Source organism: Lagenorhynchus albirostris, chromosome 3 (genome assembly GCF_949774975.1).
Source record: "Lagenorhynchus albirostris chromosome 3, mLagAlb1.1, whole genome shotgun sequence".
NCBI classification, from domain to species: domain Eukaryota; kingdom Metazoa; phylum Chordata; class Mammalia; order Artiodactyla; family Delphinidae; genus Lagenorhynchus; species Lagenorhynchus albirostris.
The window spans coordinates 111,216,206-111,243,889 of record NC_083097.1 but is presented as its reverse complement, the minus strand read 5'-3'; the positions used below and the strand labels follow the sequence as shown (position 1 = coordinate 111,243,889).

Below are 27,684 nucleotides of genomic sequence, written 5' to 3'. Positions count from 1 at the left end.
CAAGTCTCCAGTCAGTCATGGAGCAGGTCATGGGCCTGGGGAGAGTTCTGGTTATTAGTCTTCTAATCTTCAGGACCTCAAGGCGTCCAGGAGCTCCTCCTCACATTTTCAGTCAGACCGGAGCCCCTACAGGGGCAGGGCACTCTGTTCACACCCGGTCCCCCACCATAAGCTCCTTTCTTTCTCAACACCCCTAGGGCACTGGAATACTACTTGCCACTTTCCTCATTGAAGCTGCTGCCTCTTTCCAGCAGCCTGGCCTGCTTGCCTCTTTGAACGCCCCAGTTGCTTACTCCTCTAATTTATGCCACAACTGCTGCGAGCAGGTGTCCTGATTCTGTAGACTGGCGCCTCCTCCAAGGGGCCCTAGACGCCTCAAGCCTTGGAGAACGTTTTTTGGCCAAAGGCGAAGGATGTGCAGAATCTTCACCCAGCCTGGCATTCATTAATTCTCCAAGTCCGCTAGGGGTGGGTCGCGTAGGCCTAGGGGGGAGACTGTGCAGGCTTTAACCGAGCCCCGCGGGCAGGCAGGCCCTGTCTGAACGCGGGTTCCCGAAGGGCCCTAGGCTGGTCCGCGCGCCATAGGACCCAGCAGAGGACGTTCTTGCAAGAGGCAATTTACTTTTCTCACTTCTCAAATACTCCGAAAATGGCTGCTAGCAGCTTCGCTATAGGGGTAAACTGTCTACTCATCTTGAGGGGTTTTCTCGGCGCGTTCCGTTCCAGGCCCCTGCAGGGATTTGCGAGCCTGGAGCTGCAAGACGGAGGGTCGGAGGTGCCGGAAACATTGTGTCTGGAGCCGCGAGCCGAGGGCCGAGGGCCAAGGAGCAGCATTCGTGGGCGCTACTCTGTATCCGCGCCGCCTCGGGCGCCCATTCCCCTCGCCGAGTCTGTGACTGCCCTCAGGGGCTCGGAGTCTGATTTAACACCCTGAGCAGGTTTTGCTGGGGAGGACCCGGGGGTCACCTCGTCCACCCAGGCCAGGCCTTGGTCCAGCCACCCGCCACATCAACTCCCGGGGGAGGGGTGTTGTCTCCCAGCTCCGAGGCCGAGCAGGAGGCCCAGGTCCCCGCATGTCTTCTGTTAGCGCAGGGGACCTCGGCCACTGCTCAGCTAACCGGAAGACCCCTCCCTCCCCGAATGCTTCAACCTGGAGGAACCTCCAGCAAGGTCGACCCGCGCGGGCGGCGACACGCCTGTCCCTGCGCACGCACACAACTCTGCACACGTCAGCCCCACGCTGTCCCGCCGCCCAGTGCCCGGGCGCACGCAGGCAATCACGCGTGTCCGCACTCGCCCGTGGGTACACGCGTCCGCCGCGGGTACCGAAGTGCCCCGAAAGGTCCGCGCGCGGATCAGACGCTGGAAGCGAACCCGGTCGGGGCCCGGGCGGTGTCCCAGGAGGGCCCAGGGGGCGGAGCTCGCGGGGCCGGCCTCGCTGGGTCGGGGCGGGTCTGCGCCGCCGCTGTCTGTGCCGCCCCGCCCTCGGCCCCGCCGCTGGCTCTGTTCCTCACGCTGCAGCCCCCGCCGTAGCCGCCGCTGAGCCCACTGCCACCGCTTCTGAGGTAGGCGCAGCGGAGAGGGCCCAGGCCTCTGACTGCGCCCCGAGTCGCGGGCCGGCCCGTGGGGAGTTGGGGGAGGAGATGGGACGGGGAGCGGGTGAGGGCGAGGGGCCCAGAGCCGGGCCGGGGCAGGGAACGGGAGCGGCCCGCCAGGGCCTGGCGGGTCAGCGGCTGGCAGAGCAGGCCGCGCGGGGCGGGCGGGCGGCGAGCAGGCCCGGGCGGGGGAGCGGGTGGCCGGACATCCGGAGGCGCCTGCGGCTGGGGACCAAAAGCCCGCGGGGACCTTTGGGCGGAAGGGCACGGGCCGCCGCGTGGAGGCCCGGCCCGCCTTAGGTCTAGGTGACCTTCCTTGGAGGCGACCTCTGGCCCTCGATCCCGCCAGCGCGGGTCGGGCAGGGACCCGCCCGCCACCTAAGCTCGCCGGGCTGGGCTCACGGACCTGTGCGGGCCACGCTGTCGCCTCGGGGATGAGCTCATGTGACGACCGGGGTCCCGCGCCCCCGGCCCTGCACGCCCTGTCGGGTCCACGCCCGGAGAAGCTGGCTCCCGGCACTGTCTGCGCCTGCCAGCACCTTCCGGGCGGAATGGGAGGCTGACAGTCGACTTAGGCCGCAGGGACCAGGGCCGGAGCTGGGGGCTGGGCAGAAGGTTAGGCCTTAGAAAAAGAGGTCCCGCGGGTAGTGATGTGGCCTTCTTGGCCTTAGGAGGGATTCCTGCCTGATTCGGTTGCTCATTCATTCATCAAATGCAGCGGTGCCTTCACGAAACTGCTTCCGAGCCCTTTGGATTTGAGGCACGCAGCATTAGTGATTTGTCCAAGGTCACACAGCCGGGAAGATACTAAGCCTCTGGTTTTTCATCTGTAGAACGGGAGCAATCATACCTCTTCTTCATCGGGTTTTTGGGAAGAATAAAATGAGTTGATTAACTTCAAACATTCAGAACAGTGCCTGGTAGGGAGAAGGTCTGGGCAGAAACCTTGACACTTACCCTTGAGGCTTTTAGGGGAGGATCTAGCCCATCCCCTGCAGACTATTTTGCTCCACGTGGTGCTCTGGAAAGGGTTCAATAAAGGTGGTCTCTGTTATTTTAAACATTATTATTAGGCATTTGTGTGCCAGGCATTGAGTAACTTTCAGGGTAATTTAAAAAACCTTTAAATTTACAGACAGGATCAGGCTGGAGCAGAAAGTTGAATGTGGGTTCAGACCTGGGCTAAGCCTAGGCTTGTTCCACCTGAGGCCCCCAGCCCCTGGACCAGCCTCCCCTCTCCAGAGGAGATAGGGAAATGAACACCTCCTTTGCCTAATGTGCTGTAGGCAAGGGCAGGGCAGACTGCCCAGGGTCTGCCTTCTTTCCACCCCAGCTCTGGACTGAGTTCCTACAGGGTCAGGCTTAAGCCTTATACAACTTTGTTTTCAGTGCGTGGGGTGGTGCCACCTGGCAATACTAGGTACTTGAGAAGGGTCTGTGGGGGTGAATGCACTCTTGCTGACAGAAGGATAGTTTTCACCATTCCAGCATGTGGCTTATAGTAGGTGCTCATTAAGTATTTGTGGGATTATTGAATGTGTATATGTAGTGGCTGCAGGCCCAGACCATAGTCCCTTGATCTTGGACATCCTTTTTGAGGGACACACGTCTCATTCACTTTCAGAAAATAGCCTTGCCTAGCAGAGAGTCACAAATAAATAAAGGGCTACAAGGGTGTGTACAGCCCTAGAACAGTGATAGGCAGAACTGTTGCCTAATTTGAAATAATTGCTTTGAACATGTTATCCTCATTCTGTGACTTTCCAAGTCCTTTGGGAAACTTGTTGAACTGGTGTTTCTGGGCTTGCAGGGCTGGGGGTGACACTGGTGAAGGGGATTCTCCTAAAACCCTTGGGCCTGGTGCCTCTTCCCTCTCAGATGGTGAGGGGGTCAATGGCTTCTACTGGAGTTGTCCTGAATAAAGTGCTTGAGCCTGGGTATGGGGGGCTGCTCTCAGTCAATTAGTTTATTTCTGCTATTCTATAGGCAGGGGCTGTTTGTAGACAAACAGAGGGGCTCAGGGGGACCATATAGTGAGGATTTGCCTTTGGGCCTCTGGCCCCACTGGACAGTAGGCACACGTTGACAACCACCTCCAAGATGGTGGTCATGGGGAACATTCACCGCCACCTTTACCGGTAAGGTGCTCCCAAAATCCATTTTGCCCTTGATGGGATTTCTCAAAGTGTGACATCTTTGGTAAGAGAGAGGCATGTATGGCTGAGAGCCAGCCCAAGCCTGCAGGCAGCCCCCCAGGGTGCTCAGGGGCTCCCCTCTGGTTGCCACTGAGGAAAGGTGATCAGGTGATCAGCTGGGCCTGGGCACAATCCTCCATTTCACTGCCTGCTCTCAGAGGGGTGAGGGTAAGTGAGAATCTTAGCCCTTTACCCAGAACTCTGCTGGAAAGAGTCCAGGAGAGCAGATTGAGCTCATATAACACAGCTCTGACATGAGCCATAGGGTCTAGTTACAGGCCAAGTTACTTTCTTGTTCCTCAGTTTCTCCACTCTAACTGTGATCGTCATCATTACAGTCATTCTTTATTGAGGGCCTGCCCAGCACTCTCCTGGCTGGTTGACGTATGTATTATGACGTTGAATCCACTGTCCTCCAAGCCCTGGGAGAGAGGTACTGTCGTTTCCATTTCACGGGTCAGGAGACTTGAGCACAGAGTGGTGAGGTAACCATCCCAAGGTCACACAGCTCAGCAGGAACGGGGTTGGGATTCAGGGCCTGGACTGGCTAGCTCCAGTGCCGATGCTTTTACACTGCAGTTGCCACTCCAAGGGGCCACTGTGAGGAGCTAATAGATTTGAGTGCCTTTTGAAAGGTAGAACTTGCTATTCAGAGCGGCACTGTTACCCTTTTACACTGATCAGAGGGAGCATGTGCATGGCTGGGTATAGTCTAGCTGTCAGTGGACAGCAGTCAATGGAGTTACCCTGTTTGTTGCGAGGACAGTGGCACAGGGTGTTTATCAGGAGAAGGGTCAGTTTTCCGTGGGATGAGGTAGGAGGCATTCTTCCAGGACCTGGCTGGACAATATTCAGCTAAACAATACCTCATTATGGTTGGGGAGAACTCTGGACCCTGTGGTTCAGGGTGACCTTTCGGCAACCTGCACGGCAGCTATAATTATGATAAGAAATATATAAAATGAAAATCTGTAATAAGCTCTCGCTGTGTTTGTTACATGTTTACTGGGTACCAGCCACTGTACTAAGTGCTTTGTACTAGCAATCTCATTTAGTCCTCAGAATGGTGCTGAGTCAGGGACTCTTTTCCTGTACTGGAACTGAAGAAAAATGAGGGGCAGATAGGTTGTGACTTGCCCAAGATCTCATAACAAGAGAGTGGTGGAGTAGGATTGGAACTCAGGTCTGCTGGGCTCCCGAGTCTACCTGCCCAGGCACCGTCTATTTTATCTCCACTGGATCAAGCCAGGCAGCGAGCAGGAGCCCTAGGTGCACCTGGGATCCAGACCTTGGCGTGCTGCCTGCCAGCCCCGGTCTTCTCCTCTTGATGGGTGGGCAGGCAGGGTGTCCCCAAGTCAGCTGCATTCTCTTGAGGCTTGTGGAAGGCTGTGCCGGTGGTGGCCCACCTCCCAGGGTGTTTTAAAATAGAAGCAATACCTGGAAAGCCCAGCTGCCCTGTGTGAGACATTCATGGAGGGGGGTGGATGCACTGAGAGGACAGACCTACCAGAGTCTGGAGTGGATCTGGAGGGGCAGACAAAGAATGTCCAGAATAATGGATTGTGGTTCCACTGCCACTTATTGAGCCCGGGCATTGGCTTTGCCAGCATCCTGGAGATTCAACCAGGGCCCTTCTCCTGGGCTGCCACTTCTGGTGAGAAAGTGTGGGGTAGGGGTGTAGGGAGGCTCCTGATGGCGTTGGCCTCACATACTGGCTTTCAGAGAGCTCTGGCCTCCTGCGCGCGAAGTTGCTTTTCCTGGTCCCCAGAGTTAGGAGTAGTTGCTTTTGCTCTAATCCCTGGCTGGTCTGATGCCCCTCTTATAGGCTGGCCCAGTTCTGCCCTGACAGACTACCTAGAATGGTGTTAGAAATAGCAGAGCCAAAGGCTTTCCTACAGTTCTCCCTTCCTAAGGGGAACCCGGGATGGTGATGGTGAAGGCGATGATTGCTGTGTTGGTTGGGGTCCTTGCAGGAGTCAGATGTACACTCCCATGGGTTAATTAAAGAAAGCGTGATGAAAGGATCATCTGCAAAGGTATGGGCAGAGTGTGGGGGACCTGACAAGGGGTGTGGGCCCCTTGGTCCTTTAGAACAGGAGGGGGTCCTTTGGCAGGAGCTGTGGCGTTGGGTAGAGGAAAGTCACTGCCCACCTGAGGACCAACAGGGAGGCAGCCTGGGGGATGAATACCCCAATTGCACTCTCCCATCTTCTGCTGGTGCCCCCTATTTGCTGAGCCCAACCCATAGCTCACTGAAAACAGTCCATAATGATCAGCTCTTGGGGCACAGAGCAGGACGGAGGAGGAAGGTGGATCTGGAGGGGCAAGCAGAAAATCTCCAGATTAATGGATTGTGGTTACACTACCATTTATTGAGTACTCACTGTGTGTCAGACATTTCTGCATGCTCTATTTTCCTTACTTAATCCTTGCAGCAACAGTGGTAGCAAGGCACTATTGTTAGCCCCATTTTATAGATGAGCAAAATGAGACCCTCGGAGTATAAGTGGCTTGTCCAAAGTCACACAGCTAGAACGTCTGCCAGGCTCATAGCCCCTTCCATTCGTCACTGTGCCCTGCCACCTGGGTACTCGGATGGGTGGAGAAATGCCATGGCAGGGTGGCTCTTGGTGTTTAGGTCCTAGCCCAGTTATACCCTTGCCATTAAAAATGTTGTCTGTTGACCCACTGGGTATTGCCTGTGTTCAGAAAACTTTTCCTCTCCACTGTTCCTGACTCAGCCGTTTGGACCCATGGCCACCCTGTTCTCTGTATCAGCCATTGCAATGGTTGTTCGCTTTCTGAGAGCACCAAGGCTCCCCTGCCTGGATCCTTCTGAGGGAGCTTCTGCAGAGAAAAGAACATGCTTCAAAGTGGGGGTTCTGGGGGGTGCTTGGTGCGGGGAGCCAGCCCACTCTTCTCAGTGGCATCTGAGGGCTGCCCTGCCTGTGCGATAGGCAGTGAAAGACTGAGAGGGAGGAAGGAGGCTTTTGAAAATGTGCCTCAGGTGACTCTCATGCACACTGAAGTTAGGGAGCTCTGCCCTGCTCCTACCTTCTGGGCAGGGTGGCCAAAGCCATCAGTGGTCACCTGAGGGTAGAACGTGCCCCCCCCCCCCCGCCCCAGGCCTTACCTGTTAACCCTGCCACCTCGGTGTGATTTGAATCTGTTCTTGGAACCAGTATAGACACTTTGATGGTTTTCCCTTCTGGCACCTCTGCTGCAATAGCCTTTTGGAATGTGACTTGTGGCATCATGAATGCAGCGTGGCTTAATTTTGAACACATTCGTTAGGTTTTTAAATTTTCTATCCTTAGTTTAAAAAAAAATTATCAAGTACACAAACAACTTAAGTGATTAAGTAGAATCAAAAATGAAAATCCAGGGGCTTCCCTGGTGGCGCAGTGGTTGAGAGTCCGCCTGCCGATGCAGGGGACACGGGTTCATGCCCTGGTCCGGGAAGATCCCACGTGCCGCGGAGCGGCTGGGCCCGTGAGCCATGGCCGCTGAGCCTGCGCGTCTGGAGCCTGTGCCCCGCAATGGGAGAGGCCACAACAGTGAGAGGCCCGCGTACTGAAAAAAAAAAAAAAAAAAGAAAATCCTATTTTAACTTCACTCCTTTCCTAAACCCCCTTTCCTTTCTAGAAGCAGCTCCAAGGCAGCCACAGTTTACAGGTTAGCTCATGTCCTTCCCTTTCACATGCTTTTCCATCCATTCACAAATGTGGAATATATAAAGATGCATATGTAAAGTGGTTTTCCTCCAATCACATGGAATTATACATTTTCTGTGGCTTGCTCTTTTCATTGAACTATTATCATAGGTAGCTTTCTATGCCACCACGTAGAAATCCACCTCATTCTTTTTGACTACCACATGGTATTCCTTAGTTTGCAAGCACCTTAATTTTTATTCATTTGTTTCCTTATTGGTGGACATTTAGGTTGCTTCTGGGTTTTGTGTTAAAAATAACCCTTCAGTCAGCATCCTCCTGTATACATCTTTGGGTGCCTTGGGTGCCACTGTGAGTGTGTTCCTAGCAGTAGAATTGCCGCTAGAGTTACTGTGTGTTCACTTAGGCACTGCCCACCAATGGGCTCCTCAGGGGCTGTACTGTACGTAGTATTCCTACTTGGGGAGAATGGGAGTGATCATTTTCCAATGCAACAGTAGATATTGTCATTTACATTTTTGAGAATCCATTTGGTTGAGTGAGCTGCCCAAACACAGATGTGTCAGACTTTCTAATGTGGCTCTCTGAGGCCCTTTTAATAAAGTCTGCTTGGTTCTGATGTCAGAAGTGGCAGTACTCTCTTCTGAAGGCGCTTGGGTGGTCTCAGCTTGAGTTCAGCTCTCCTTAGGCCATTGTGGCGGTGGGGCATGCTACTTGTGCGTCTCCCCCCCATCCCTGGTGATGCCGCAGTTTCCCTGTAGAGGGAGCTCCTGCCTACTGGTTACATTGTCATTTACTTAGTCCCCATTGTCGGATACTGTTTCCTTTTTTTTTCTACTGTAAAAATACTTTGATGCTTACTGGGCGTATACTTATTAAACAGACAGTGCTGTCAGAACACCCTGCTTCATGCTCAGCCTTTAGAAGCTGAGTTTCTTCTTTTTTTTCTCTTTTATTGAGGTAACGTTGGTTTATAACATTGTGTTTCATGTATGCAACCTTATATTTCTACTTTTGTGTGCACTACAGTGTGCTCACCACCAAAAATTTAGTTTCCATCCATCACGATATCAATCCCTTTACCCATTCCCACCCTCTCCCCTCCTTTTCCTTTCTGGTAACCACTGTTCTGTTCTCCGCATCTATGTGTTTGTTTTGGTTTGTTCATTTATTTTGTTTTTTGTTTATTTATATTCCATATTTGAGTGAAATCACAGGGAATTTGTCTTCTCCATCTGATTTATTTCATTTAGCATAATACCCTTAAGGTCCATCCGTGTTGTCACAAATGGCCAGATTTCATCTTTTTTTTTTAATGGCTGAGTAGTGTTCCAGTGTGTGTGTGTGTGTGTGTGTGTGCGCGCGCGCAGTATCCAGTATTATCCATTCATTATCCATTCATTTGTTGGTGGTCTCTTAGGTTTTTTCCATTTTTTGGCTATTGTAAATAATGCTGTGACGAGCATAGGAGTTCACATGTCTTTGCGAATTAGTGTTTTCATATTCTTTAGATAAATACCCAGAAGTGCAACTGCTGGCTCATATGATAGTTCTAGTCTTAATTTTTTGAGGAATCTCCATGCTGTTTTCCGTAGTGGCTATACCAGTTTATATTCTCACCAACAGCGTATGAGGGTTCCCTTTTCTGAAGACACGTGGGGTGGATGCTGCAGAGACAGATGGGGAGTGATTTGGAGCTGATTGAGGTGGCGGGAGGGGCCAGTACCAGGGTTCAGTCTCCAGGTCAGTGCAGGCAGGGTGTTAAGTGAGAAAGCAGAATGCTGAATTCTCTCCCCATCTAGTCCTGTTCTGAGAAAGTGTGGATGGCAGTCATTGTTTTTACATTAAAATTGTTTTTGAAGCAGGTGCTGAGAACTGTGCTGGGTGCTGTTTGCAGCTGTAGGAAAGCTGGGCTTCTCAGAGAGGCAGAGCTGCTTCAGTCCTGTCAGATAAGTGCAGCAGGAGACGAGAGGTGGGGAAAGAGGAAGACTCCATGATAAGCAAAAGGGGAAGCTACAGCCACACAGCCTTTGGTGCAGGGGAGTCAGCGTCTTGCCCCCCTTTGTGGGTGTTACCTCAGGGCCAGGAGTGGGTTTGGCTCCACTCAGCTCGTGGCTCCCGTGCATCTTCCCTGCCCGCTGCTGCGCTGGGGATGCAAGGAGAGCCTGGCCTTATGTGAGCTCCCTCTACCATCCCACCTCTCCTGTCCTTGCATGGTAATCTCCTCAGTGGCCGCTTTAGGGTGATTTTTGCTGTGGGTGGAGTGTGTTTTGACAGTTGGCTTTGCTTTTCAGTTTTGGGGATTAGGGATAAGCAGGGGCATTTGGGGAGCATTAAATGATGAGTGTTCTGACTTTTTCCTGAGGGATGGACCAGTCCAGACGTGAAAGCCACGTGCGCCACGTGTGGTGAGGCGGGTCCTGGAGCCAGGGGAGGGTACTCGGGAAGGCCCTGACCTCTGAGGTACAGGAGGTCTTAGCTGACCCGGAGATATTGCCACTGGACTGCTCTCCCTGTCACCCGGCTGGGGCTGAGTTTGTAGCCCAGCTGGGAAGGAGACAGCACTGAAGAGGGGTGTTCTGTCCACTGATAACTGTTAGCAATCGGTGTGTGTGTGGAGAATGTTCTGGGCCCTTTGCTGAGATGTTTTGCATGTTTCCTTGGGGCTCTGTTACCTCAGCCTTCAGTCCAGGGTTGTTTCATTGCTTCTCCTGGGAGGGGCCCAGGCCCATCTGTGGCTGGGGCGTGTGCCTAAGGCAGAGAGTGTTTCTGGAGGACCTGGTGGATGGTTTCCTGGTTTGTCCCTGGGGTGGGTGTGCCTATGGGGTTCATTTGGGGTGGAAGGGGAGAGGGGAGAGAGAAAGAGCCAGTGGGAGCAGCCTGAAATGGGTCTTCCACCGTGTTCTTTATGCCCTGATCCTAATGGGGACTGAGTTGCCCATGGTTCTGGCCCGATCATGTGTGAGAAATACAATAACAACAGCAACAAAAATAGGAGCGCGTAAACAGCTTACTGGGCTGCTCCTCTTTGCTCTGACACAGAAGGGAGCTGGGACAGAATTAGCAAAACCTCTGAAAAAAGTAAAATAGGACCAGGACCACAGTTTTATAATTTAAAATTGTGCAAGTTTATAGTTTTTTAACATTATACTCATTGGTTTTTTGGGCTCCCTGCAATGTCTTTGAAGTTGAGGCTTTGGTCAGGATGCAACTTCCAGTTGTGATATTGTTCCCCTGAGATCACTTGCACCACTTTTCATTGGGTTCCCATTTAACCAGGAATATGCCATGTGGGTGTTAATTTGTGTGAATACATTTATATATGACTTTAGGTGAGGTGTATGCAGTTTGGTAATTTAGGTATGCTGTATTTAAAATGGATGGAACCATCCTTGGGTTAATTGAATTTCTGGCTGAGGCTAACAATTTTGGAGATGGAGAAGTTGCAGGAGATGGTGCTTTCTCGCATTCCCCTCTCCTCCTGGGTGGAGCACAGAGTGTGTGCCATCTGGATTAGGGTTTTAATTCTGTGTACATAATGTATCAGTGCAGAGCCTCCCAGCAGCGCAGTGTGGTCCTTAGGGCAAGGACTATTTGAAGTTCTTGCCTTCCTTGAACAGCGAGGTGTTTAATAAATGCTTGTTGACTGACTTAGTGATGTGCATCAATCCCAAGTAGTACTTTGATAGTTGGTTTTAAAAGTCAAGTCACATTGAAGCTCAATAGATGTTTATTTGAATTAAATTTGGGGGGGATGTGGTTGCATTTCCTTCCATGTGAAGAATTGCCTAGTTAGGTAGGTAGGTTTTACTGTTTTCTCTATGAGGAATATGATACTCTAAAAGTGGGTTCCCGTAGCAAAGGTTTTGTGAAAAGTTGGGTCCATTCTGACACATAGTAGGTACTCCATAAATATTTGTTGAATGAATGAAATCAGAACTGTATAGAAAATACGTTGCCATGTATTTAATGTCCTAGCAGTTGATATTTTGTCAGAAGATATGTTTTATTGGCAAGAGTCCTGCAGTTCAGTAAAGTAGCTGGCTTATGGGACTGTGTCTTTGCCAATGAATTCATTTAGAAAATATTGACTGACTCCTACCATATTCTGGGCCTGTGCTCAGTCCTGGGGATGCCTAGGAGAAGAGGTCCAAAGTCAGGCTGGTCTGCTGTCAATAAAAACTTACTGGGTGTTTCAAGCTCTGGCCACAGAAAGAGGCAGGAGATAGCACAGTCTTCTTTGTCCACACCTGGGGGAATAAGGTATGTGGAACTCAGTGCTGATGATTTTTATTGGTGGAAAACTTACCAATGTGTTTATTCTGGTGGTTCTTTTATTATAGCAGAAGATGGCTGTGCCTCCCACGTATGCTGATCTTGGCAAATCTGCCAGGGATGTCTTTACCAAGGGCTATGGTGAGTGTTGCATGGAGTGGCCTTTCAGCTCAGAAACTGGGTTGGCATGTTTGGTATTTTACCCATTACAGTTTGAGAGACTTGGGTCAGTCAGCTGTCAGAAACTTCATGTCAGGGGAAAAAGATAAGCCTTGTATGGCTAGTGAAGCAGTTTTGGTTGTGCACCCAGTACGGGTAGGCTTGTGAATTGCTGCAGACAAGTGGACATTCTTGTTTCTTCTCCTAGGCGGGAGCAGGTCTGTGGATGCTGCTGCAGTGGAGCGCGGCTTCTAAATTTGGAGCTCGTCTTAGGCATGTGCTCACGCTGTCATGCACCCTTTTCTCAGACTCCACTGGGAGTGCAGGTGGGGCCTGTGTCTGTTCTGCCTGCCACTGTTCCATGGCAGCCGGGCTCCACACACAGAGAGGCAGGCAGCAGTGGAGACCGGTGCCCTCTGCACTCATCTCATTTTTAAACAACCTAAGGGAGGCAGAGATGCTGCTCTTGAGTTAGTTATTTAACCTATTAACAGTTACCATGTTCTTTCTTTAGGGTTTGGCTTAATAAAACTTGATTTGAAAACAAAATCTGAGAATGGACTGGTAAGTTGTCTGCCTCTATGGAGCATGGATATTTATTGTAGATCAATAAATAATCAATAACTTCCGTCTGGGTGGCAAACAAAGGGACTTTTCTGATTGTGGCAGCTTGCGGTTGTCACATTCATTGCATCCTCTGTGGCATGGGTGGTCCAGGGGAACCATGTGACTAGGTCCCCAGTTAAGCAGCTGTTAATACTCATAGGAATATGGGGCAGGCCTCAATTTTATTTTTCCTCATGTTTCTTATTTCAAAATTGACCTGTGTTCCATACCACATAATTATTGAAAAAAACCCCCAAATCTTAGTAATCCCTTTTAGATTGTGAATTGTTGGAAGGAGGAAGTTTTGGGTAGAATTACTGCAATGTCAGCTTTAGCTCAAAGCTTTTTCTCTGTACGAGCCTGGAGGTAGGACAGAAGGAGAATTGCCTTCCTGTCCAGACTAAAGAGTTACAGGGGAGGAAGGAATCTTTCTCCTGATAAAGAATTCCCTGAAAGATTCCTTTAATTAGCAGCCTCCATCTGTGCTTCAAATATCTAACTGAATTATAGAATGAGCTTTTGCACCCACACATTCAGGGTCTCACCTCTTGCATAAAGGAAAGTACAGTGCATTTAGGGGTGGAGCAGTGCAGAATGAAGTGCTGGCATGCAGGCTGTGACTCTCTTCTTTAAAGGAATTTACAAGCTCAGGTTCAGCCAACACCGAGACCACCAAAGTGACGGGTAGTCTGGAAACCAAGTACAGATGGACCGAATATGGTCTGACGTTTACGGAGAAATGGAACACTGACAACACACTAGGCACGGAGATTACCGTGGAAGATCAGGTAATGGTCACTTGTGAAAAGACACAGTTTTATTAAGTGACATCGGCTGCCTGTCTTGTGACTAAACCTGTTGGTGAATTTCTTTTCTGTTCAGCTTGCACATGGCCTGAAGCTGACCTTCGATTCATCCTTCTCACCAAACACTGGGTAAGAATATCATCTGTTTTCTCCATAAGGACCTTTAGTGGTGTTTCATAGTAAGATTTAAGATTCATTCTGTGCTGTTTGTTATTGTTCTCCTGGCCTCAGCTGTGGAGGCTGCAGGATTTCTGGTCCAGTAATGCTCCATTCCACGTGGGTGAGGCGGCTCACAATGTAAGTGGCCAAGGCTCTAGGGCAGCAGGCAGTGTTTGGAAGCAAGGGCTGTTGGTCACTGTTGCCAGCCCCATTTTTCATGCTGGAGGGCCTCTTCCCTAGCTTCCTACTTAGGGACACTGAGAGTATGTGGGCTTAATTGCAAGGTGGCTCCTGAGACTGCACTTTCCTGCTTTAGGCCCTCCAGTCACAGATAGATTAGGCTTGCTGGTTATTGGGCACATCAGGAGGCAAGAGGGCATGTTGATCTGCGTCAGCTCCTGGTGCTTTTCAAAGTGGCTAGAGGGAATCAGTCTCTTCTAGAACACTCTCTTGTTTTTTTCCATTCAGAGCAGTGGGTCTCCTAGGCCTGGGAAGGTTGTTTTGCACACTGATGACAAGGCCAAGGGCATGTATTGAATTTCATTTCATAGTTTTTTTAGTTTTTAAAAATTGTGGGGACTTCCCTGGCAGTCAGTCCAGTGGTTAAAACTGCACGCTCCCAGTGCAGGGGGCACAGGTTCAATCCCTGGTCGGGGAAGATCCTGCATGCTGTGTGGTGTGGCCAAAAATAAAATTTGTGGTAAAATACACATAAAATTTACCATCTCAACCACCTTTAAGTCTTTATTTTTCATGACTCTGACACTTTCAAAGATGATTGGCCGATTATTTTGTAGAATCCTTGATTTGGATTTGTCTGATGTTTTCTCATGGTTAAACTCAGGCTATTTATTTATTTATTTATTTTTCAGGTTATTTATTTTTGATAGCTGTAGATAGGATGTTGTGTTCTGTCCATCTTGGTGCATGACATCAGGGGGTATATATCAATGCGCCTCATTACTGGTGACGTTACTTTGGTCACTTGATTAAAGTGGCGTTTGCCAGATTTCTCTGTAAAGTTACTTTTTTTCTCTTTATAATTAACAAGTATCTTGTGGGGAGATGCTTTGAGACCATGCAAATATTCTAATTTTTATACTTTGACTCACAAATATTAGCATCCATTGGTGATTCTTGCCTACAACAACTGTGTTTGGCAAATGGTGAATTTCTTTCTTTTTTTCTTTTCAATTTATTTTTTTATATGTTATTTATTTATTTTTGGCCGTGTTGGGTCTTTGTTGCTGCACTCAGGCTTTCTCTAGTTGCAACGAGTCAGGGGGCTTATTGAGGTGGCTTCTTTTGTTGCAGAGCATGGGCTCTAGGTGCGTGGGCTTCAGTAGTTGCAGCACGTGGCCTTCAGTAGTTGTGGCATGCGGGCTCCGTAGTTGTGGATCACGGGCTCTAGAGTGCAGGCTCAGTAGTTGTGGTGCACAAGCTTAGTTGTTCTGTGGCATGTGGGATCTTCCTGGACCAGGGCTCAAACCCGTGTCCGCTGCCTTGGCAGGCGGATTGTTAACCTCTGTGCCACCAGGGAAGTCCCCCAAATGGTGAATTTCTATTCCCATCATTCCTTCTACATTTATTAATTGGGATTTTACTGAAAGGAAGAGCTCTTTCTTCTCCACCTTTTATTTATTTGATCAGTTATCTGTATCAGTACGGATTCTTGGACATTTATTTTATTCTATGGATTGTAATCCATTACTATATTTTGTTACTCATATTGTCCCAGATATGGCCATTGGGAGCCTTCAAGTTGACATCCTGTGTGCTTTTGACAAGCCCCTGTCATTTTTTTGGAGCACTTCTTCAGAAAGTGTACTTGTTCTTCCCTAGTCCTGCTATCAGCTATTTCTCTGAGGAGCCTTTGTTCCTTTTATTGAAGAATGGTGTTTAGAAACTAAGACTGTGGGTACAAGATGTACTAATTGCTACTGGGTATTTGAGGAAAGTTTTGATGACTCGATGGAGATTGGAAATGAAAGCTGACTTTCCAAAGTGTCTGAGGGGTACAGCCTGGGAAAGTATCCTGGCTTCCTTTAAAGAGGTAAGCATATACCACATTTGGATGAAGCTGCAGACAGACCTCATCAGGGGACTGGCACCCACACTGAGTACTTACCACAGATAAAGCCAGCTTGTTAACCACAGATTAAGAGTATACCTCTCTCAGGTGCTGTCAAATTAGCACCATTATTTAAATAGCTTTAAAAAATCCCAATAATATTTGAAAGAGGAAAAGCTCCAAAGGCATAGAATGCTGCCTTAGAGCCAAGCCTGGAGAGAAATCTAGTCACTGCCCCACCAGTGCCCTTCCCCTGGGGACCTGGTGCCTCTGGCCAGAATCCAGTGGGGTGGCATGTGGAGGCACTGTGTAACTGTCCAGTGTGGCTTGTGCACACCACTGGTCAGAGGCCCTGGTACAGGTGTCACATTTTGTGTCAGCAGCAGCATTTTACCCAGTGGTTAAAAGATGCCTGATTTCTACATGTCTTGATTTCCCCTTCTTTCTAAATGTCAGCCTCTGAGCAGCTGTTTTTTTCATCAATCATCCTACCCTGCTTGGTGCCAACTGGATACTTGGTCATAACCCAGGTTTCTTCCTCTAAGGAGCCGGCAGACCAAAATAGGTTTATTTTAAGTTTTTCTTATTGAGAGTTAGTTTGATTGTCACTCCTTTCCTTCACAGCTTGCAAAAATGCACAGAAGCAACTTGAACAGAAGTTGTAAGTTTCATTGTCACTAGGGACGGGTGTTAACTTTATTTTCACCTATGACCTCTGAAATTCTGACTCATTGGAACTTGGAGTGTTTAATCTTTAAATTTTTTATTATGGAAAATTTCAAACATGCGAACGAATACGGAAAAGCATATTATACCTTCATCATGTTCTCATCACTCAGCTTTAATAATTATCAACCCATGGCCAATCATGTTTTATTTATACATCCATAATCAACCCCTCCCACCCTCAGATTATTTTGAAGTAAATAACAGATATCACATACTTTCATCTGTACATATTTTCATATGTATCTTTAAATAAGTTTCCTTTTAAAAAAAGCATAGCCACAGTGTCATTACATTGTGAAAATTAATCATAATTTCTTAATATTGTCAAGCCTAGTCTCTTCAAATTTACATGATTTCATGAAAATTTTTTAGAGAATCAAAAATTGTCCATGCAAAATTGTAAAAATTGCTTCATATGGCTCCTAAATCTTAGTTTTTAGGTTCTTCTTCTGTTTTTTCCCCCTTGCAGTTTATTTGTTAAAACTAGATCATTTGTCTTCTAGAATTATATATAGAGTAAATTTTGCTGTTTGCGTTCTGTGGTGTTGTTTAACTTGTTCCCCTGTCCCCCACATTTCCTGTGAATTGCTAAGTCTAGAGGCTTCATCACATTTAGATTCCGTTTTGGGGGGTGCTGAAATCTGCTTCCATAGGGAGGCACACAGAAGGCCTGGTTTTCTCTTTGTATGTTAGTGCCATTCATGATCTACTCATAAGGGGTTACGAATCGGTGATAATTCCACCTTTATCTTTCCTTCTTCATTTTTAAGCTGGAATATTTCTATAAAGAGAAACTTATCAAATCTTTGGTTATTTTGAGATATAGTTAGTATAGGAAAGGTGGGATACATGTTTGATTCCTTTCTTATTTACCCTTTTCAAAATAACAGATTGATCCTCTAGTCTCTAAAGATGACCAATGTGTGTGTGTCTTGAGTGTCATTATGAGTTCATAGATTTAAACATTTGATGTGCTTCAGTCGCTGCTGATATTATTCTTGATGCTTATATTGTCTCATATTTGAAGCCCTTGAGAGCCTGTTTTTTTTTTTTTTAAATATATTTACATATTTACTTATTTGGCTGCGCTGGGTCTTAGTTGCAGCACGCGGGATCTTTTAGTTGCGGCATGCAGGCTCTTAGTTGTGGCATGTGGGATCTAGTTCCCTGAACAGGGATCGAACCTGGGCCCCCTGCACTGGGAGCATGGAGTCTTAACCGCTGGGCCACCAGGGAAGTCCCTGTGGGAGCCTCTTCATCTTAGCTCTCCAGTCCTTTTGCCCCAGCCTCAAAGTCTTTGATAGCTTTGATAGATGCTTCAAGCTCATTTTGCACATTTCCTGCCCCAACCTGTAATCTGCAATTTTCTGAGGAGTGCTGGTTCCTTTTAGGAGGGAATGGTATTTAGGGCCCCCAGTCTGGGTGCTGGGGATGAAGCTTTAATCTCAGTGTGAATGAAGCTGGGCTGGACAGGGCTGTGTGGTCCTTGAACCTTGAAGCATATCTGGTTTCTCCTGTGGTGTCTGCTGAGAATGTTTCTCGCTGTGGAAGATGTCCATTTTGCAGTTGAATGACAGAAACAATCAGGTGAAAATAGTCTAAATTTTATTTGATAGATGTGATCTCGTCTCTAATGCTGACTTTTGGTAAAAGTCATTGTGATAATATATTTGCAGGTGACATGAGTCACCTGCCTTTCCTGAGAAATGCTGGGTCTTGAGTAATAGTCAGGGGAGGTACTATCTGGCCGTATACGCAAATCTGGGATCAGCAGACTAGACCTGGGATCTTGTCCAGTCCACCAGGGCTTCCTGGCCCCCTATGACTGCAGGGCCCCAGGTTCTACCTCACTATCCAGTTCTCTGAAATATATATTCATTGGGATCTCATAGATACTGAATTAAAAGCTATCTAACTGTTGTATTTACTTAAAAGGGAATTAGTATATATTTCTTTACTAAGTGAGCCACAAAGTAAGAAGATGACCATCTCATTAAAAGCTGCTGTTTAGATAGCTGCCTTCATGACAGATGTATCTTTTCCACAGACTTGGAAAATAGCAAAGATGCATCTGTTTCATAATTACATGGTGGTGCTCTGCATAATGAATGCCTGTGTAGGCCACTGTATTGAGCACAGGGAGAGGATAGTAAAAATTACTTAGCGCTTCTTTTTCCAGCTTTTCTTGCCTGTGTTCTCGCTTCATTATGGTGGTGTTTCTTCATTATTCTGGATTCCAGTTGAAGAGAGGTTGTGTTCTGCCCATTGTGGCACAGAAGTTGCTTAAGGGAGATCTGGGGCCCTGGCTTTGCCTTCCTACCCTCCTATTCAAACGGGGATTATTATTTTTTTAAATTTGTGTCTCTTGGCATGCTTGTTGCAAGATGAGTTAGCTTCTGATTTTAATACAATTTCTTTTCCTCCAGGAAAAAAAATGCTAAAATCAAGACAGGGTACAAGCGGGAACATATCAACCTGGGCTGTGACGTGGATTTCGACATTGCCGGGCCTTCCATCCGGGGTGCTCTGGTGCTGGGTTACGAGGGCTGGCTGGCTGGCTACCAGATGAATTTTGAGACTGCAAAGTCTCGAGTGACCCAGAGCAACTTTGCAGTTGGCTACAAGACTGATGAGTTCCAGCTTCACACTAATGTGTAAGTGTATGTGAGTGTGTGCAGCCGGGGGATTGTTTACCATGATTTTTTTCTAAGCTTAATTTTTAATCACTGGGAAGTGAGTTTGTTGGAATCAGATGAGCCACATGGCCTGCTAGTATTGTTCTTGTTTCCCACCTACCCGTTTCCTGAAGTGATGTAGTTTCTTACTATTCTGTGCACAGTAAATGTTGTCCCTGGTACACACAGAATGGCTGATCACTTACGGCAAGGGCATGATGTCAGTCCACAGGCGTGTTCCTTCCCTGCAGCTTTATGGACGTTGGAGGGCCTTTCATTTTAGTTAACAAAATGGGGGTGGGGAGGTGTAGCTCTCTTTCTCTGTACACCGCCCGAGGACCAGCTTGCTGTGCTTTAATGAAATGTAGGCATGGGAGCCAAATTAGGAGTTGATTATCTCAGTTAAATACTGAGTGTCTTCGCTGCATGGCAGAACATTTAAAAGTTTATTAACTGGACAGTATCATGAAGGGAAGAGGAAATTACAGGGTAGGTTAGAGAGAGCCCTTTGTAATCAAACTTGAGGGTTGAAGCAGAGTGCTGATTTAGATTTAAGGGAAACAGATTTCATCCATGAAATCTCTGTAGACATGAAGAACTAATGCATGGTGCAAGTTGGGTACAAATTTACCAAATTTCTCTCTTTCCACTAGAGGTCACTAAAGTGACTTTTAAAATTTAGAGACAAGTAAATGGTATTTGGGTCTAATAACATTGGGTCTAGTAACATTTCCGTAATAAAAATTTTTGAGGAATTTTTATAATTAATAAATTAATATAATACATTAATATAATAAATTAATAAAATTTGAGTCTTTTAAAACTAAAAAAATCACAAGAAAACTATGGAGATGGACAGCCCAATGGTTGGGGGAGGGGAACAGGAAGGGTGTCACTTTGAAGGGGTGGCACAGGGGAGTTTGGTAGTGGGACTGTTCTGTATACTGGCTACAGGAGTCTTTGTATTAAAATTCATAGAAATGTTTACTGAAAAAGGTCAAAAAAGATACGTAAATTTAAAAAAGGTAACATGCAAAAAAGCCATAGGAAAAATATCACATGCATAGAAGTGTTTTTTAATTGAAAATTTTGGCTGACATGGAAAGTGCTTCCTTGGTTTGGAATTGGGAACTTGCACCAGTTCCAGGAAGAGCAATGACTTTTAGGTTTTACTAACCTGAGTTTCAAGATTTTTAATAAGTGGACATGGTTTATTCTTGGAACTGGCATGGAAACAGCTGACACAGCTAATCTGGGTTGCCCTGGTCTTGCAGAGGCCCAGGTGTGTAACAGGTGTTCTGTGTGCTTCATGTAGATGGCTTTTTTGTTTTTGTTTTTGTTTTTGTTTTGGCGGTACGCGGGCCTCTCACTGTTGTGGCCTCTCCCGTTGCGGAGCACAGGCTCTGGACGTGCAGGCTCAGCGGCCATGGGTCACGGGCCCAGCCACTCCGCGGCATGTGGGATCTTCCTGGACCGGGGCACGAACCCGTGTTCCCTGCATCGGCAGGCGGACTCTCAACCACTGCGCCACCAGGGAAGCCCTAGATGGCTTTTTTTTAAAAACAAATTAATTAATTAATTAATTTTCGGCTGAGTTGGGTCTTCGTTGCTGTGCGCAGGCTTTCTCTAGTTGCGGCAAGGAAGGGCTACTCTTCATTGCGGTGCGTGGACTTCTCATTGCAGCGGCTTCTCTTGTGGCGGAGCATGGGCTCTAGGCGCGTGGGCTTCAGTAGTTGTGGCGTGTGGGCTTCAGTAGTTGTGGCACGTGGGCTCCGGTAGTTGTGGCTCACGGGCTCTAGAGCACAGGCTCAGTAGTCGTGGTGCATGGGCTTAGTTGCTCCGCGGCATGTGGGATCTTCCTGGACCAGGACTCAAACCTGTGTCCCCTGCATCGGCAGGTGGATTCTTAACCACTGCGCCACCAGGAAGCCCTAGATGATTTTTGTTTGTTTGTTTTTGTTTTTTTGCGGTACGCGGGCCTCTCACTGTTGTGGCCTCTCCCGTTGCGGGGCACAGGCTCCGGACGCGCAGGCTCAGCGGCCATGGCTCACGGGCCCAGCCGCTCCGCGGCATGTGAGATCTTCCCGGACCGGGGCACAAACCTGTGTCCCCTGCATCGGCAGGCGGACTCTCAACCACTGCGCCACCAGGGAAGCCCCCTAGATGATTTTTTTTACAACGAGTTCCTTTGTGGTTTTAAGAGTTCAGTACAGGAAGGCAGTATTGCTGGTTTTAGAATGTATTGAAAAATCTAATGTTTAAACACATTTAAGCCCAAGGAAATTTCCCCATTTGAGTTAAAATCTATTATTTTTGACAAGCTGCTGTTTTGTAGCATGCTCAAGACTTTCTGAAGAAGTCAGGATTCTCTGTGAATCAGGTGGTGTCTATGCTCTTCCTGTACTTTCTGGAAGCACAGTGTCTGTCTGGCTGAATTTCAGGGAAAACTTAAGAATTTAGAATGTATTTAATGAGCATCTACTTTAGGGAGAGTATATTAGTGAAGAGCAGAGTTTGCAATGAAACAGCAACAATTTATTCATGGGTTAGTGAGTTCTAAGCTCTTTGCTGGATTCCAAAGCGTATGGGACCTGCCTTAATAGTTTCCAGTGCTATTTCCACTGGAGACACCCAAAATGATGAGGCAGAACTTTGACATTGTATTTTTTTAAAAATTTCTTTGTTTTATTTGTTTATTTTTGGCTGCGTTGGATCTTCGTTGCTGCACGCTGCCTTTCTCTAGTTGCGGTGAGCGGGGGCCACTCTTTGTTGCGGTGCGCATGCTTCTCATTGCGGTGACTTCTCTTGTTGTGCAGCATGGGCTCTAGGCGCGTGGGCTTCAGTAGTTGTGGCACACGGGCTCAGTAGTTGTGGCTCGCGGGCTCTAGAGTGCAGGCTCAGTAGTTGTGGCGCATGGGCTTAGTTGCTCCGTGGCATGTGGGATCTTCCTGGACCAGGGCTCGAACCCGTGTCCCCTGCATTGGCAAGTGGATTCTTAACCACTGCGCCACCAGGGAAGTCCCCTGACGTTGTATTTTTATGTTAAAAATGTTAGAGTGGGGAAGCGGATATTCCCAGAGGCTGCGGTCAGTACGGTGTGTTTGGAAGAGAGGAAGGAGTTTGGCTTGCTGGGTTTCATTCCATTTTTGAAAGACAGAAACATTTTGTAATGTAGCAAGTTGCTCCTTTTCAGATCTCACCAGGACCATAGATGTTGCAGCATGGGCCAATAGTATGCATAGGCCAACAAGTCTGAATAATAGGTTAAGCTCTCCCGTAATTGCTGTTCCTCCTAGGGCCTGGGTCAGTTCTGGCTGTGCACCCTCAGCAGTGGATGCAGCTAAGGGTGCTAAGGGTGCTGGTGCTAAGGGTTATAAGCTGCCTTCTGAGGAACATGAGTGGCCCAGACTTTCTTGCCATTTCTAGCTTTGTTCTCTCTTCCCATTTTTATAATAGAGCATTTATAAAAGTAATAACCTTAGCAGCAGAAGAAAGAAATTACTCAGAATCCAGAATCCCAGTGCCCTAGTTACTGCTTTTATTTTAAAGATTAATGTAGAAGCAAACTTCAAGTTCCATGCAGCCTGAGTAGTTGACTGAGCTGCCTCTGGGTGTTCCCAGTGATGGCTGAGATAGCCTTTCCCTTCCTCTGAACCTTCCTGACCCTGGTGTCTGTGCCATTCCTATCAGGCTTGCCGTAATTTGGTGCCTGTTTTGTGATCAGTTGAATCCATTTACAACATGCTTGTCCTCTGTTAGACTTGGTCAGCTCTGCCCAGCTCAGGTCGCCTTCCTGGGCTGCTTGGCATCCGTGCTGTGCTTATTTGCAGAAATGACGGGACAGAGTTTGGTGGCTCCATTTATCAGAAGGTGAATAAGAAGTTGGAGACTGCTGTTAATCTGGCCTGGACAGCAGGAAACAGTAACACTCGCTTCGGAATAGCAGCCAAGTACCAGATCGACCCTGATGCCTGCTTCTCGGTGGGTACCTGTGGAATCATGTATCTCTGAGACCTTACCCTGACCCTTAGGTTGGAATCCTTTTGGACTGATGGAATTCCATGCTTTGGCTAGAGATTTTCTCACTGTGAAAGGGTTCACAATGAGTAAAACGATTAGAGTAATGGTATTTACTGTGGCTGCCAGGCACTTTATGGAGACCATTATATGTGGATGACTGTATTTAATTCTTATACAACCCATTTGAGATAGGTGCTTTTTTTTTTTTTTTTTAATTATCCCATCCATGTTTTCACAAATGAGGAACTGAAAGCTTAGAGTGGTTGAGTAACTTGCCCAAGGGCAGGCAGGTGGTAAGTGCTGGGGTTTGTGTTTGACCCAGACTGCCTTGCTATGGAGCCGCCTTCTCTAACCAGTCCCTGGTCCATGCTGCAGACTGTAAAGGGGGTTACCTTGAACCTGAAGGTTTTAAATGTTCCTTTCCCCCTCAGTTTTCATTCTCTTGCCCAGCTCCTGTACTGCGTATTAAGAAATCAGGCCCTGGCATTGGGTGGTTGGCATCTTATCTTGCAGACCCTGTAGCATAGCTAATGGACCCTTGCGTTGCTGCACAGTTTTTGCGTTAAATCTTGTTGAGCTCATCTCTGTTGTCATAGGGCACTGCCGGCTGTATCCTTTTTGGGGTGGAATGAGGAAATCTCATGTTGCAGGATGGTTTCTGGGCTGACTTGTGTAATTTACAGACAGCCTATTTTAAGTCTCCTGAAGTAGGAACTGAATTTGGCTTCCTTAATGTTAGGCACTTTAAAACAAAGGAAAAGGGGCCTTATTATTTGGAGGGCATGGGCAAAATGGAACATCTAGATGGGGCACTGACTGCCTGGAGGCCTACCTTCCTGTTTTCTCCTGTGGGAGATGCTGCGTCTAAAAACAGCATGTGAGCAGGAAGACACACACCCTGGTAGCTCTGGCTTTCGCCAGGTGTTCTCACAGCGTGAGCTTGCTCTGCTCCTGACCTCTCCTTACTTCCCCAGAAAGGGGTCAGGGAGAGGCCCAGATTTCCCTACAACTCAGGCAGAAGAATAAGGGCGAAATTATTATCGACTCAGCTGCTTTATTGATTAATTTATTAATCAGCATTCAGTAAGTGCTGACATTTAAGTGATTGTCTGGGTTATTGTTTTGCTCCAAAAATTCAGGCTTGTCAGTGCCAAATTTTTTTGATTTTTGCTTCTCTTTTTCATGAAGAAAAAATTCGAACAATGTTCTGCTGTTTAAAAAACTGCTTTAAAACCCCATCTGACATTTGGTCTGTTTTTCTTTATCCCAACAAATACAAGAAAGTCTTTTATGTCTCTGGCCATAAATGAAGGTGTCCTCACCTGTTATAACTTAAAAATACAGACCTACTATGTATAAATGGAATTGGGCACACATACTGTAAGGAATCAAATGTAAATAATAACTTTCTTTTACTTGAAAATTGTGTTGTTTCTTTGCGTTACCCTTCTGAGACCTAGTTCCTAAATTTGATATATTTCATATTGAATTTAATGAATCCTATAAACAGAGTGGTCATGAAAAAAGAGAATTTGATACTGAAGTCCAGAGTTGGTTGATTAAAAAGCTCTTATTCAGTTTGGAGACAGAAATGTGAAGTACTTAACATTTTCACTCTCTTATCTTTTCCTTGACTAGGCTAAAGTGAACAACTCCAGCCTGATAGGGTTAGGATATACTCAGACCCTAAAGCCAGGTATGTGTTGGTTGTGTGAAATTAGTTCTTTGTCTTAAAAAAGATGTGGTGCTCGTTTGCTGCTTTATGTTATTGCTTGTAAAATGACTGTGTAGTACATTGTAAATGAGTGTATATAAAGTTTTATAGTTGACTGTTTGTAAAGGAGTTGCAGAGTCATTATAAAACGGTTGGCGAATAGGAGAAGTAGTAGGTAGGAGGAAAAAGGCTAAGGCTAACATGTATTACATTTTTGGTTATTTTCTTCCATTCTTTTTCCCAGTGTGTGCCTAATGCTTGATACTTATTTCCAGCAGGTTCTTAAAACCAGCCTATAAGTCATCCCCATTGTGAAATGGGTTTGTAGGTTTCCTCTGCACAGTTAGCTAGGCCAGTCCATAGTATGTTACAGCTACAGGAAATAATACCCCCTTGGGGTTAGTTTGGTCAGACTGGGGCTTTGAACCCTGGAAATCTAAGGTTACATGATGGCAGAATCAAGCTGTTCTAGAGAAAATAGCATTTAGTCTTGTGTGTGTGTGTGTGTGTTTGCATTTGTGTGCATGCTGTGATTGGGAGTGTAAGACCGTGGAGTCTGATTCGTGAAATCAGAAATGATTTGGGGGTTTCATTTCAACGGGCTTTTGCTAAAGAAGTTTTAGCAAAACTTCTTTAGCAAAGGAGTCTGATTCGTGAAATCAGAAATGAAATGGGGTTTCATTTCAACGGGCTTTTGCTAAAGAAGTTTTCTGCATGGATTTTGTAGTGGGGATGATGAGAGGATGAAGGAAAGTGGATTTGGGTGAGCTATGGAGTCGTCATTATTGTTGCACAAGCTCATCCTCAGCTACCCAGTCATTAGTCGGATGGCGCTGAGTAACAGGGATTCAAGGGCCTGTGGTTTTGCCCCTGCTGATCACACTCAGCTGGAACAGGTTCTGGATCTGGTGTGGTGTCACCAGTGTGCTTCAGCCATCCTCCATTTGCTAACCTTTCTTCTCTTTTCTTTCCTCCCTCTCTCCTCCCTTCCTCTCCCTGACTTCTCCCCCTGCAGGTATCAAACTGACACTGTCAGCTCTGCTGGATGGCAAGAATGTCAACGCTGGTGGCCACAAGCTTGGTCTAGGACTGGAGTTTCAAGCATAAATGAATACTGTACAATCGTTTAATTTTAAACTATTTTGCAGCATAGCTACCTTCAGAATTTAGTGTACCTTTTAATGTTGTATGTCTGGGATGCGAGTATCGCTAAATATCATGTTAGACTTCCAGGTTAAAGATGATTCAGCTTTAGAGTGTTACCCTTTCAGAGGTACAGAAGAAACCCAATTTCAAAAAAGGTCCTTTCAGCTGTAGACTTGAGGGGGAGCTTGCTGGCCCCTCTAGAGATGTCAGGTTTCTTTTTTACCTAGAAATGGCTGCAAGTGGAAGTTGATAATTTGCAGGCACTTTGTAATTTGTAAATTCGTATTGAGTAAATGAATGAAATTGTGACTTCTGAGAATTGAACCTTGGTTTCCTACCCTGATTGAGGAGAAGCTGTTTGATGGTGTACACAAACTCATCTGAAAGGGACTTTTTTAGGCAGGGACTTTTTCCACCCCAATCCATCACCTCTTTTACACCAAAAGTAGTCTGCAGGGCGTGGTAGCTGTTTCTTTTGTGCCATTTTGGGGTGGAGAAGGTGGATGTGATGAAGCCAATAATTCAGGACTTAACTGTGTTTTTTCTCATGTTGTGTTTTTTTGCCCTTGCACCAGAGTATGAAATAGCTTCTAAGAGCTCCAGCTGCAAGCTGGGAAGAGTCTCTGTGACTGTAATCACATGGTGACAACACTCAGAATCTAAATTGAACTTCTGTTATATTCTCGCCACTCAGTTTATTTTTTAGCAATTTAATGGGTACATTTTAGGGTCTTCCATTTTGTGTGGAATTAGTTCCTCCCCTTCAAATGCTGTAATTAACATCACTTAAAATAAAACTTGAATAAAATATTGAAACCTTATCCTTCTTTTGTTGTCTTTATTAACAGGAGTGTGAATAAACAGGACATATGTTTGGTCTTGTTCTTTGGCCCCTTGGTGTGGCTGTGTGTGTGTGATATTTTTAGTTTTCTATTGCTGCATAACAATTACCACAAATTTAGTGGCTTAAAACAACACTTAATTATTTCACAGGTCTGTCTGTCTGAAGTCCAAGCACCGGGTGCCTGGGCTCTCTTAAGTTTCTCACAATGCTGAAATTAGGATGTCAGCCGGACTGTGTTCTCATCTGAAGTTTGGAGTCCTCTTCCAGGCTCATATGGTTGTGGCAGAATTCAGTTACCTTTAGTTGTAAGATAGTGGTTTCTATTTCCTTGCTGGCCATCAGCTAGGGGCCACTTTCAGCAAATAGAGGCCACCTGCACTCCTTGCCATGTGGTGTCCTCCATCTTCAGAGCTGGAACAGAAAAATTTCACTGTCAAATCCTTCCCTACTTCAAATATCCTCCAGAAGAGCCCAAACACCTTTATAATTTTTTGAAAATTTGTTTTTAAAATTAAGATGTAATTGGCCTATAACATTATATTAGTTTCAGGTGTACAACATAATGATTTGATGTTTGTATATATTGTGAAATGATCACTACAATAAGCCCAGTTAACATCCATCACTGTACAGAATTGTTTTTTTCTTGGGATAAGAACTTTTTTTTTTTTTTGCGGTACGCGGGCCTCTCACTGTTGTGGCCTCTCCCATTGCGGAGCACAGGCTCCGGACATGCAGGCCCAGCGGCCATGGCTCACGGGCCCAGCCGCTCCGCGGCCTGTGGGATCCTCCCGGACCCGGGCACGAACCCGTGTCCCTTGCATCGGCAGGCGGACCCTCAACCGCTGCGCCACCAGGGAAGCCCTAGATAGTTTTTTCTATTCAATGATAAATATTTTTAGGCACAATTCCTTTTTATGGACGTTTGGAAGTGACAATTCCCAACAGGTATCAGATTTACTTCCAGCATTTTGTGTAACTGGTCACCCCAAACCTGCTGGCCTCAGTATTTGTTA

At 46.8% G+C, this 27,684-nt stretch overlaps 1 protein-coding gene across 3 annotated transcripts; it reads left to right on the top strand.

The window, feature by feature from the left end:
* The first annotated feature begins 1,415 nt into the window (after positions 1-1,415).
* On the top strand, positions 1,416-26,645 carry VDAC1 (voltage dependent anion channel 1). 3 transcript variants are annotated; one of them, XM_060143586.1, is made up of 9 exons: positions 1,416-1,565; positions 11,808-11,880; positions 12,413-12,462; positions 13,140-13,292; positions 13,387-13,439; positions 18,696-18,923; positions 22,775-22,925; positions 24,603-24,660; positions 25,694-26,645. In XM_060143586.1, the coding sequence occupies exons 2-9, from the start codon at positions 11,814-11,816 to the stop codon at positions 25,783-25,785; spliced, it is 852 nt and encodes a 283-aa protein (XP_059999569.1). In that variant the 5' UTR covers positions 1,416-1,565; positions 11,808-11,813; the 3' UTR covers positions 25,786-26,645. The 3 variants fall into 3 exon arrangements, with proteins under 3 accessions (XP_059999569.1, XP_059999571.1, XP_059999570.1); XM_060143587.1 differs by having other exon boundaries at positions 1,491-1,565; positions 11,811-11,880; XM_060143588.1 differs by lacking the exon at positions 12,413-12,462 and having other exon boundaries at positions 1,417-1,565.
* The last annotated feature ends 1,039 nt before the right edge of the window (positions 26,646-27,684 follow it).